This window comes from Neodiprion virginianus, chromosome 3 (genome assembly GCF_021901495.1).
Source record: "Neodiprion virginianus isolate iyNeoVirg1 chromosome 3, iyNeoVirg1.1, whole genome shotgun sequence".
Taxonomy (NCBI): Eukaryota; Metazoa; Arthropoda; class Insecta; order Hymenoptera; family Diprionidae; genus Neodiprion; species Neodiprion virginianus.
This window is the reverse complement of record NC_060879.1, coordinates 16957604-16970335: the sequence shown is the minus strand read 5'-3', so window position 1 is coordinate 16970335 and position 12732 is coordinate 16957604. Positions and strand designations below refer to the sequence as shown.

At 35.6% G+C, this 12732-nt stretch overlaps 2 protein-coding genes across 3 annotated transcripts; both read right to left on the bottom strand.

Moving 5' to 3' along the window:
• Positions 1-1668: 1668 nt before the first annotated feature.
• LOC124300733 (uncharacterized) lies at positions 1669-3314 on the bottom strand. The gene is made up of 2 exons (XM_046755070.1): positions 3205-3314; positions 1669-2125 (listed from the first exon to the last, which is right to left on the bottom strand). The coding sequence occupies exon 2, from the start codon at positions 2123-2125 to the stop codon at positions 1829-1831; it is 297 nt and encodes a 98-aa protein (XP_046611026.1). The 5' UTR covers positions 3205-3314; the 3' UTR covers positions 1669-1828.
• A 3629-nt stretch (positions 3315-6943) lies between these two features.
• LOC124300727 (uncharacterized) lies at positions 6944-10850 on the bottom strand. 2 transcript variants are annotated; one of them, XR_006907306.1, is made up of 4 exons: positions 10667-10850; positions 10316-10475; positions 9375-10215; positions 6944-9215 (listed from the first exon to the last, which is right to left on the bottom strand). XR_006907306.1 is itself a non-coding variant. In XM_046755061.1 (2 exons), the coding sequence occupies exons 1-2, from the start codon at positions 9535-9537 to the stop codon at positions 8553-8555; spliced, it is 816 nt and encodes a 271-aa protein (XP_046611017.1). In that variant the 5' UTR covers positions 9538-9901; the 3' UTR covers positions 6944-8552. The 2 variants fall into 2 exon arrangements, 1 of the variants encoding a protein (XP_046611017.1); XM_046755061.1 differs by lacking the exons at positions 10316-10475; positions 10667-10850 and having other exon boundaries at positions 9385-9901.
• Between the last annotated feature and the right edge of the window lie 1882 nt (positions 10851-12732).

Here is a 12732-nt window from a genome sequence, read left to right as displayed (position 1 = left end):
TTCTTATTTACTTACCATTCACCAAATAACTACAGTTTGGAATTTAATATAATTTCAACGTGAAAACAGTTATTGCTATAATTATTAAAATACCGTAATTAAGCGCAAACTTTGTTATCTGAATTCAACTCACGTTCAACTTCATACATCAATATGCATCTTGATTGCTCTATAAGTTATACTGCTAATTATAGAATTACAAGTAGATTTTTCGATTACACTAACAAATTAATTTGACGAAAATTGAAATTGTCAGATATTTTTATCCAATGGATAGTTAGCTATTCGAAAATTTATTCTTTAATACTTGCAATCAAAACAAAATTGAACTAATTTTCTGGGAACAGTCGAGAGATTCGATTCGTACATTCTACTCAATTTTTCAGATGTAAAAACGGTTTAATGTGCAAAAATTTATGATACAATTCTGAATTTCTGGTTGAATCAGATCGGTAAAGTAGTTGGGTACAGATATTATGTACTGTCTTTAACAAAACTACTGATATTTCAATGCAACAAGAAGTTTTACAATTGAAGATATTAATCATATGCAATTGTACACGAGAAAAAACTGCATATTAGGCAACTTTTCATAATTCTGTTCAAATATATTTTCCTTTAACACTATAGATTCAAGCTCTCATCATTTGTAACTTATTTATCATTACTGTACAAACATTATCTCATGATTTTTATATCCCAAAATATACGCAACTTTACTATATTTACTATAGCGACCGTCAATTGTTTTTATTAAATAAATTAAATATTGTGAAACTTACATCTTAGTAATTCTCACGTTGTCCAGGTTATTGATCAACAAAATACAGGGATGTCTGTTTCCTCAGATTGGATTAATACTACGTATGTATAATGCTGGTACTCTATACCGAATTTGAAAATCATAAATGTGCAAGCCCATCTTTTTTCAGGCACCCAGTAGTACCACCTGCAAGAACACTCGTATTTTTCTTTCTTTTGATTTAATTTATAGCTTTCAAATATTGCATCGTTGAAGATCGATTTTTCGTGCCAATAGAAATTTAACAAAGAAAAATTAATTTTCTGATTTCGAAATAGGTGAAAATAGCTGAAATTCCTCAATTTATGTAGATTCGTAGATATCAAATCTGTTTGAATTAAAATCTTGATCTCCGTCTTTCCGTGCAAAATAACTTTGACTACAAATCAAATCTAGTACATTCAAGTTAGTTTATTGATTATTTATCACTAATTAATATCGATAACACCGTAACGTGATATTCAAGCTTCTCATCCAAGTACATAATTCATACGCAGTTATATAACTTGCATTATTTGTCTTCAAAAAATAATTACCGACGCCGTGCATCAATATGACGCGAAAGATCGAAGTGTTGCTTAACTACACTTGCATGGCATGAAGTGAAAGTGTACCTTTTAAACTGTGCGGTAACTTTCTCGGGACAGAATTGCCAAGTTAGATACATTATTTGACAAAATATCTACGTATTTTTATGTATTTATTTCATAACGCCGTTGAAATTAATTTTTCATATTGGAGTCAATTATCGCATGATTGATTTATCACAATATCAGTTTTTTTTTTGTTTCGTTGCGAGATTTTTCGTTTTTGTTTTTTGTTTTCGCATAAATTTTGAAAAGTTTGGCGATACGATTGTCAATCGGTTAAAAATTTGTACATATTTATTTACGAAAATATAAAAGGTATACAACTCGTGATCGTACAGGGCATGACTTAATGAATAAATACGATAATTGAGTGCAGGTTGATATCAAGTCGACCATCTTATGTAGCTAGTCGAATAGGCTGCGTCTTGAATAATAATCAGTTGCGTCCAACTTGGTCAACTTGCGCTTGAAGATTATTTACGACCTCAGGAGGGAACTGTTCGCCAAGGATTTCGAAAAGGTTGATCTTCTGGTCGCCAGGGATCGATTCGTAAGCTGCCAACTCAATGCCTTCCTGGACTTTCTGGATGGTAGCATCTTTGGGGATTAGGAAAGTGTTTTGGGCCTGCTTTATTGCTTCGTTACTGAAGATTTGCCCCTCCTTCTGCGGAAATGCAGTTGCTATTGATAGAACGCCCAATGCCGCAACCAAAAAGAGCACGTACGTATTCATCTGAAACATAAGTAAAGGTCAATGGTGCAAGCAAAAGAAATAATTATTTCCGTGGCCCGCGAGTTTAAAAATGGGCCGAAAAACTGAAATGTAGAAGGAAAAAAAATGTCCTCATTCAACGGTCGTTTTTCCTTCGAATTTTTCCAGAGCCATTTTTCCCCATTGTGCATTAGATGTAAGTTTGAATAGTATATTTAATCGTGAGATAAGTTGCACAGTAAGTAAAGTAGCGAAAGTGCGAACCGCGATAATCTGCATGCTATATAGGATACGTAATTACAGTGAATATCACGAAGTAAACGACAAAAGCTGCTGTTCAAACTATTACCGATAATGTCGTAATGATGAACGTTGGAAAAATGAATGCATGTTCTGATTTAGCAATAACCGAGGTAAGATAATCGTGAGCGAATTGCCCAGTGAAGATACAATACTTTCACCGTGGTGAGACTATCACGTATTCAATATTCAACTTTCTCTATTTTAATGACAAAATATGAATTAGTATAATAGCTGGGATTCGCATGTTAAAAATATCTCGACTTTCGATGTCGACAGTAAAGTATCATATTCATCAGCCAGAGCGTATTTAAATATTCCCTGCACGTAACGGACAACCGTGAAAATATGGAAATAACTCGGGAAATATACAATTATTGAACCATGGTTATTTTACCCCAAGATTCTAGTATAAATAAGAAGAAATATCTGGATAAAAGTGTATGTCACGTGACCATGTACTGGTCACTTTGTGTTCTGTAGCTACACAAGCACTTCCAAAGAATTGACTATAATTGTGTCAAAGAATTCGATTGACTCGTATTAAATCCGGATGACGTTTCTTTTACTGGTGATGTAATTTATCAAACGGAAACTGTTTTTTCCCTAGATTTGAATAATGAAGAAATGAAATTAACATTCGCCTAATTTCTACGTAATCCTTCACTATAGCGTATTAGCTTGCATATTATAATCACACATAAATTGATACCACTTTTTAACATTGTTAGAAACACGTTCTACGTTGGTAACCGGATGTTGATGCATCAATCAGCATAATATTTGGCTAAGGTACTCACTTTACGTATTCGGACTTATGATCAGATGTACTGGAACGAAACTAAACGGAGCATACCTGGAGGTAGCTTTTATATCCAAGCCGAAACTCGGTTGAAGTCGGCTTAGTGGAGGGTACCGGTTCTCTTCTCCGGCTATCCGAGGTTCTTTGCTTATTGCGTTCACTTCGTCTGCACGTCCAAATGACGTCCTCTTACTTGCCTCAGGAATTTAGATATTGCGAAGACCTACTGTGTAGGTTTCGTGATACAGAGACGTTCAGATTTATTCTGAACTTGCTTCGCGCTTGATTTTAATCCGTCATTATGGCAGTTTAGTCACCAAGGCCTGCGGGATTTCACTCGATGGTAGATCTCTAAAATTCAAATATACATCTTCGCACAGCAGCCGACTATTTTCGCTACTTTCCAATATCTTTAATGCGTTATGTATATTACTTTAAATACATTAAAAAAACTATAAATTACAATCCATTGCTAAATCACACCTTTTGTTAAAACGTTACGTTTAATTGAGCTCTAGCCACATGTATGTTTTCAATGTTTCAATTAATATTATCCGTAGCTTTCATGTTCGCATGTTTGAAAAAATTATTTATCTATTTCGGTAATTATACGATTCAATTTTTAAAGTGCTATTGTGATGTTGGCTTCAGGATGAGTGACTTTTGAATACTTTCTTACTAAATTATTATATTACAATTTAATTCTGTCAGTCGTTATGCGTACAGCATATCACGCATGTTCAAGATACCAAAAAAACATCAAGTTGAGTAACATGCGTTGAGTATGGCTTGATACTTTCATGAGCCATTATGCGACTCTTTGTAGAACAACGCAGAATTCCATAAAACTACACAAAAGAACGATCTTATGCCAACATTGTGCCACTTGTATATGCCCGTCCTGTTAAATTATATCAAATTGAAAACCAAAATGACCGACAGCAACAAAATATTGTTAAGTTGTCGAGAACTCAATAAATAATACTTCTTAGAAACGAGCGATACTTCAAAAGCCACGTCGAGTTATCCGAAACTGCAGATACTTTCTTTTGACCATCCCATGAAAAATTTCCTACCGACTTGTATTTAACTGTTGTACTACTGGCTGTCATGTATGTTAGTGGTTGTAAATAATCTTATATAGAAGAAAACCATGCAAGATCGATCACTGTCTGCAGGGATGTGCGGATATTTGGAATTTAATCTATTAGCACTCGTACTGGAAACGTGAAAACTAAAATACGGAATTCCTACACGGACACATAAGACATGAGAATTTGCATACTATCTAGGTCAACTGCCGGTAGGTTCCTATTTTGATTACCGCTTGATTTTTTCAGACGAGATAGTGTATTCATAGATGGCACTCAATTAATTATCGCAGCCTTGAAATATGAGCACTTTTTATCATCTGAATTAGGTGATTCAGCAATTGTTCGCCAACAATACGTTGAAAATAATTCTAGGCTACGTTGATGTGCCACTTGGGGATGCATAAACCTACTTGGTTGATAATTACAGTTAAAACTTTAGTAAAGATATCACGGAACTCGTGTAACCGTGATTTTGACCCAGAATGAACTTGGAGAAAGCTGCGAATTGCGAGTACTTTTGAGTTCCACAGCCTTTGCTGCGTGCCAAGCATCGATAAAAAATAATTTCGAACCAATGTCAAGCTCAGAATTTATAGTCTAAATTCAATCATTTCAATCACACTTTCAGATGCTCACCAATGCACGTGCGTGTAATTCGCTTTTCGCCCAACTTTCACCGTGCTCCGTGCGTATTTATCATTATTAACATCCTCACTCTCATTGCTGTTACGTGAAATTTACACCTGACAAATTTGAAGGACATGACATAATCAGTTACCAAAAAATTTTGAATATATAATATTCAAGATTGAGATGGTATGTACTTCACGAACCGAAAATTAGTTATAGTAATCGATGCAAGCGATTACACAACTTTCTGGTAAGAAAATACCGAGAAAAATCAACAGCTTTTCGGTACAATAATGATTACACGCTGCGAGAATATAAGAGGTTTGGATCGTTGGATTAACTATAAAGTTATTCGCCACTTCTAGCACTACCACAGTTCATGTAATGATAAACGTTGTCAAATTGTACATTCAACAATTACGATTAATTTTCTTTCTTTGTATGTGCATGTTGTAGATTATGTTACAGGCCAATACTAAGGACACCGGTACGTCAGGATTCTATTGGCTATCAGATGATTTGAAGATCACGTACGGTGAATATAGAATATTTGCAATACGCTGTATTTTATTATTGACGCGGGATTTATTGTACGCGTGTAGTGAATAAAGACGTGCGTGAGAGATACACACGGCGACTCGAAAAAAATTGTGCCACGTATAAATGGGCAAGTGCGAGAGAAGTAAAAAAAGCCGCGACCCCGATCGTCGAAATGAAAGTAGCAAGGTACTTCATGTGGCATGATACGCGAAACACTGCATGAACAGAATCGCATGATTATTTTTATCACTGCAAAACATTTTCAGTAAACTGCGATAAGCTGAAAAAGGAAGAATCTGTATCGGTTAACTTTGCATTATGTTGTGTGGAACTTGCAGTAGCTCTGGACAACTTGGTAGCCAAGTTTACAAAGAAATTATAGTACTATAGATAATTGTAAGATTTACGAAGTTGTATCAAAATATATCTAATATTTTCAGAGTTCATGCAACACTTTTGGATTATTCAGAAACAAAATTTCATATTTACAGAATATATTGAAAATAGGGACATTGGGGAAGGGAGAAATAATAAATGGATATTTGCTTTCGTAAATTTCGAAGATATGTATGAATTGTCATACTTTCAATTAGATTTTAAGACAATATGTCAAACATATCGTTGTAACCGATTTCCGAGAAGACTATATGTTGTGAGGACAAATACCGATCCTTAAAATAAAAGTAAAAGCAATCGTGTCAGTAATAATTTCTTCAAAATTGTATTCTAAGAATCGCGTTATCGATCTCTTGGATACCTAACTTCCGAATTTAGGTATGAACTATGGTTTTTCGCAAAAGTAAATTTATCTTTGAATTTTGCTTGAATCATTATTTGCAAACTACAATACCGTGACAATCCCGAGCTTTCTCTCATTTGGTGTGAATAGTTGACTCGAAAAATAATGGTAGCTGAACGAAATATACATATCCTGTTCCTGCCGGAAATCTATAATAGTACATCGTGCAACAAAGGAGGGAAATGGGCCATGTCTAACTTGGGTAAGATTATGCCGGGTGTCCTCGGCAACCGCGACTTCGACTTGAGCATCATCATCTTATACGAGTAGTAAGTAATTGCCTGCTCCTCCTGTTACACACAGTACTGTTTTCAATAAGTGCACGTATAGGCCCTTTTTTGTGCATGTATGATGTAGGGAAAAATAAAATAATTACGTTTCATATTTGATTTTACTTATATAAATCAAATGTAAGAACACTGATTCATAAATAAAATCATTCAGTTTTGTTATATTGCATATTACTTCCCTAGGGAAGTAATGAAGTCTCCACTCGAATTGAGCAACTTTCCATCCACTTTACACACGTTCGAATCGAATAGAAGATGAATATTTAGGTGTATAGTAGTCTGGATCTTTTTTTTTTTAGAAAATTTCATTATTTATAATATGAAACTAAAAACAGCTTCCCAACTGGGATAGTTTTCGAGTTATGGCGGTTAGTGTTTGAAACATTTAAACTGGACGAGTCATCTTTTAGTATTTTGATACAGAATTCCGGTTTTACAAAGCTTCGTTTGAGGCCAACAACTAACTTCAACGGGTACGTAAGAAGAAAAAAATTAAATTAAAAAAAATACCACCCTAATGTATATTCTGATAATTTTTTCAATTCTTTTTTATTTCTTTAGAAAGCTCAGAAAAGAGCAGAAGGGATCGCCAGCCCACGCTGGGTCTAGGCCTAAAAATTTTTATACTTGACACAAGGTTTTTGAATATTTTTTCAAATTTTCAATTTACGGTATAAGACATGTTGTTTTTCGAAAATCATCAGTAATACAAATTTACTCAAAAAAATCTAAAACAATTCTGGGTACTGTTTTGGAGTTGGGACAATCTGGTAAAATTTTTTTGAACAATATCAAAAGTGATGAGGATTCAACATTGTTTGAGTTGGCATGGAATGCCCTATATACGTCACATTGTTCGGAAATGATATGATAGTTCATATATCAAATAATTATTTGCATAACATCTGATTTACAATATTTACACACGTCAATTATATTTAATAACCTTATATTGTGATGATTTGGAGATGTATCAGGGTGAGAACGAAAAAAGTAAACTTAAGAGTTAGAAATGTAATTGACATGGAGTAGTAGGAGTAACAATCAATCCAATCAAATAACTGATAGTCTTTAACGTTTATTCACAATGTAAAATAAATTTTTCTGTTTCCTTGTGAGTCCAAAGTAAGCTTTAAAGAGTTTGACTTCCATTTTGAACAATATGCTTTACAATGCCAACAAACCTATGAGTTCACCATTTTACAACTGAGACTGCAATGAAAACGGAATATAAATTAATCCACACGTAAAAATTCTACGTATTGTGTTTGTGAACGTATGTATTGTGTTGATTTATTGTATCTAGATCCCTATTGGCAAGCGATGCAAAATAATTAATATTTCGTCTGAGTCTATCTCATTATGTAATTTTCTAAACCGAAAATTTTTTGGCTAGATTCTTTCCTTTTTTTTAAATCCTATTATATCTTGTTAGCACTTCGATAGAAACACTCTGTATAGATCACTATCTAAGTTTAGCTGCTTTAATCTCTGATCCAACTGTGAACCATGTAGTTGCTTTTGTTCTTACTAGCACCAAGTTGCAAACTCATTATGGGAAATCTGGCTATCATTTCCGTGATCTTTAGTAACTTAGTATCTTGTAATTTGATCTCATTATCGTGTTCAGTAGTAAAAAACAATTATCCCACATACCCGTTGTTATGAATGTAATCAAACCAGGGTCTCAGTATGATGTACAGTCATTTCGTTTCATACAGTAAATGATGAATCTTGATTTATAGAACTTTGTTACTTATTACTTTATGATTTTTCCTTTCCATCCATCACGCAGTGACTACTGAATTTCAAGATCTTATTTGTACTTGGATGACAGAAAGTGAAATGTAATTTAATTTGTTGCCTTGCTTTACATTTTATAACAAACAATATGTTGTTTGCAACATGCAACTATGACATAAAAAGTAGTGTTTTATTTCTATCGTGTGAAGTTTTGTAGAATAAGTTAATTGAGATTCTACTGTATTTTAATTCAGCAGTCAAATTCAACGTGTCGCATGTGGGCTAGTGTTTGCAGTGATGGCAGTGGAATATTTTGTTTTCTTAGTTGAGTGTATCCAGCATTTCCACACGCTAACTTGAGCCACAAAGCTTGTTCTAATGTATCTTTGGACCACTTTTCACACCTCTTATATCTTTTTTCAAGTATTTCTATCTCGGCATCATTCAGGATGCCTTTACATGTATCTCCATCACAAGTCAAGGCTCGCAACCGCTTATTTTCAGCTCGATACGCTTTTAATTTTTTTTTTAAGTACATCAATCTTTGGTAGCATCTGTCATATAATTTATTACAATGTTCGTGATCTGTGTTTGAACTTTGAGGTTTTGGTTCTTCTGTCGACTTGTTCACATCTGCCTTGACGATTAGTTCTGGAACCATCACTTCATATACATAGTTTGAAGATGGAGTAATAACTGCGTGTTGCTGGTTCACCCTGGTCATGTCTGTTTGGATGATTAGGTCGGGAACCATTACTTCGAATACATAATTTGGAGGTGGAGTAACAATTGGCACATCATCACGCTGTTTTCTGCCAACGTAATTCAGGAAGAGGGTTGGCATTGCATCATCTTTCAGCTTCCGTTTCCCACCAACACCCGGCATTTCCCAGCAATCATTGTCAAAATGTACCTGGCATTTGTGGGGCAGAATGCATTAACTTTATTATAAGCAACTAAATACTTTCAGCTTATACAGTTCTGATCACGGTCTTGTATACAAGACTATGGTTCTAGTCAATAACATATTTTTACTGAATGTCGTATGATGGAAAGATATACACATACATACATTCGCATACCTCACATAAAGCAGGTGCTTTACTCTTCATAAGAGCAGGCCGATTGATAGCTGTCAGCCAAAGTCTTCTCCTATCTGGATCGGTTGGTAATGTTTTCATTAGAAAACCTTTTTCTCGGGAATTCGAACATCCTCGAACTGAACACCCAGTCATTACTCTTTCATTACGAACCACACAACAGCAAAATATTTCAGTTAAGTATTTCTGTCTATTTCAAACTAAAGGCTCATTCGACTGAAGATTAGTGCAGTGGGGTGACACTCACTGCTTTAGGACAGTTTAGGACAGGATTCTTGATTCGACACAGATTGCAAGTATTACCACTTGAATCGAGCTGGGTGATGAAATAACCAAAGGATAGTAGAACTTTTGAGTTTTCCTTCACGTTTGTTGGTAACACAATTTTATCGCAGCGCACCACCAGCGCACTCTCGAGATAGAAAGCAAACAAATTTTCAATGTTTCCTATTATTATATCAATGCTACCACTCCTACTAGTCAATTTGTGTGGCAACATTTATTTTTCTTGCTGTGGTAATGCAATGCTATCAGAGTTCTCAAATAAGTGGAAGGGGACGGCTGTGTTCTCAGCAACGGTTACGTATGTATGTACAGTAATTGATGCATGCACCGTGTCTAACTTTATTTTTTCGACTTTTATCTCCTTTCTTCTCGTGTTTTATGTGTCTATAGCCGGCGAAGCAGTTGACCACGGAGACTAGGGTACAAGAGTCCAATCTCTAAGGCGGAGAGGCAGAACAGGCGTCCGCGAAACTCTGAGATTTAATAGTGCACGGTTTTATCACCAGCGTCGCTCCGGACGTTCTGATCCTTTAAATATAGTAATATAGTGATATAGTGACCAAAATTATAATAATTATAATAAACGTAAATATGTGCGGCATCATGGAGACTATTATATTTAATATACATATAGCTATCGGTCCAGAGCAAGGCTGCCGTCCCATAGTCCGGAATTTGTTCCGTGTCCACGAACCCGGAATCCAGTGACTTTTCAAGCCCCAATCAGAGGCGTTCCGGCTCCACTGATTTACGGGACGCATTTTTCCTACTGTGACGTCGAACGGTACCTGGTGGAAATTTCCAGATGCTAGACACTGGAATCATTCACACAGCCACAGATAGACTCACATCAGTAGTTTGGGTCACCAATTACCGATCAAGTATTGAAATACACCGGACAACGGGCATTCTGTCGCTCTAATCGAACGAACCGAAGAAGGAGTAATTATTGGATAAAAGATTTAATTAATTGGCTTACCTCTTGAGGATACTCTGGATGTGACGAGTTGCAGCGTAGATTGGTGAGAGGATTTAACGGAATAACTGACTCTAATATATTTGAATACTTTGATTAACTTCGATTTATTTTATAAGTTTAATATTTCAAGTCACAAAACGGAGTTACACAGTGTAAGATCTTAAACTTGCTATGACAAGATGGAGCTGAACGTTGTATGAAAAGTTTAAATGCAAAAGGTAAAAGGATTTTACCGCGAGACTGTACCGGAACAAGATGACGAATCTGGTGGTAGAAACCAAGAGGACGATCGAGTGATCGGTGGCCGTTTTTATAGGGGTCGATCGTTGCGCAAAACGATCCCCCTCTTTAGATTTTTTGTCACCTTTGCGCACCTCCCCCTTTTTCTAGGAATCCTAATCAGGACACGACATCTTCGCCGCATGCACGCCTGTGATCTTAGTTCATTAGCTATTACTGTATTGTAAGTTTTTACATATGGTATAACGCTGCACTGGTGCGGTGGTGTAGGTGCGGGGACTTTGTTCTGTAATTTTCCCTTCTGCGTGAGTTTCGTTGTTGAGGCGCAAGCCCCCCTTGGCCCCTCGGCGACTGAGCTTCTTCCTGTTTACTTCTTAATATTTTAACTATCTTGCTCGTTACAAAGTCCATATGTCATATTGGTTACCCGTCGTTTGTTAGTTTTATAGCGTGTATCTATATAAAATTACATATGTATTATAATCGATTACTGTCGTTATTCACCTAGAGTACAATAGCGATTGTTTATAAAACATAGTTGCTATTTGCTTAACATTATTAGAATCGCGCTGCTGCGAATATTCTTAGGTGTTTGTGTTATAACTATCTTAACAGATTTAGGGTATTTAATAATTTGATAATTCATAGCTTTAGAGCAGGTTTACATGTGTGCTTTTTGTATATAATTCTCTTCTGTAATTGTTAATTCTTATATTGATATAAATCGGCTTGGAAGCTTCTAGAACGTTTTCTTTATACTTGTTGGTTGCCTGTCATTGGGCGTTGCCACGTACGCATCTTTGAGTTTAGTGCGAGTTGATTTATCTTTGCTCGTTTTGCCGGTAAGTTTCCTAATGTATTCTCTAGGTGAAGCTCTGTATGGCTTCACATTGGAGATCTGCATTGCCTTCAAAACGTTGCGCGTGTTGCCTACAATACGGCGTTACGGAGGAAGGTATAGCTCATGCTGGATAATTAGTATTCACGGTTTTGAAGGTTTTGCAGTCTCTGGTTTTATGCGTTATTGCAGCAGTGCTATCTTTACATTATATTGGTTATACATTTATCTATGGTTATACAGTCTTCTATACTCCAGGCTATATGGTAAAGCGTAAGTTGCTTATAGTATAGCTCTCAGCTTCGAATGCACAAATGGCATTGTCGAGTGCTATATGATAATTGGATATAATCGTGTTAGTTAATTATAGTGTTAATATGATAGTGATATATAATAACGTATAATAATATTATAGCTCTCTGTAGTGCGAAGATCTCGTAACATGGTTTTTAAGCCTTGGTTAGTGAATTTCATAGTTAATTCCATCTAGGGATATTCCAAATAGTTAGACAGTTGTTTTAATTCCTTATGGTTACCAGATTCTCGTACTTCGAGTTTGGTTAGTTGATAAAAGTAACATGCAGTAATAATAGTCGATAAAACATACGGACGTTCCGGTCGGATGTTACACTACTGTCCCATGATACGGAAATGACACGCACGGAACGATCGCCGGCAAATTGCGATAGTTCCCTTTAGCGCTGAATTTGAAATGCGCTGTGATTGGGTGTCCGCACTTCCGGGCCTGTGCATTCCGTGTCATAGGAAACCCGATGCTGACAGAGACGGAATCGTATTACTCACACAAGCATATGTATTGTTTACATGCTTACGTTAGGCTGCAAATAAGAGGTTATGAATATGAATATTCTTGAATTATGGGTTAGAAATTGGGTAATATTAGGTCAAACGTGACGAAAGTTTTAATTATTTCCACTTCAACACAACTACAACGAACAATTAAATAAATGAATTTCGTATTCTGAAG

Coding starts and splice junctions, on each gene's coding strand:
- LOC124300727 (XM_046755061.1), bottom strand. CDS start 9,537: ATGACTGGGTGTTCAGTTCGAGGATGTTCGAATTCCCGAGAAAAAGGT. Junction 9,216..9,384: donor AAGCACCTGCTTTATGTGAG/GTATGCGAATGT, acceptor CACAAATGCCAG/GTACATTTTGACAATGATTG.
- LOC124300733 (XM_046755070.1), bottom strand. CDS start 2,125: ATGAATACGTACGTGCTCTTTTTGGTTGCGGCATTGGGCGTTCTATCA.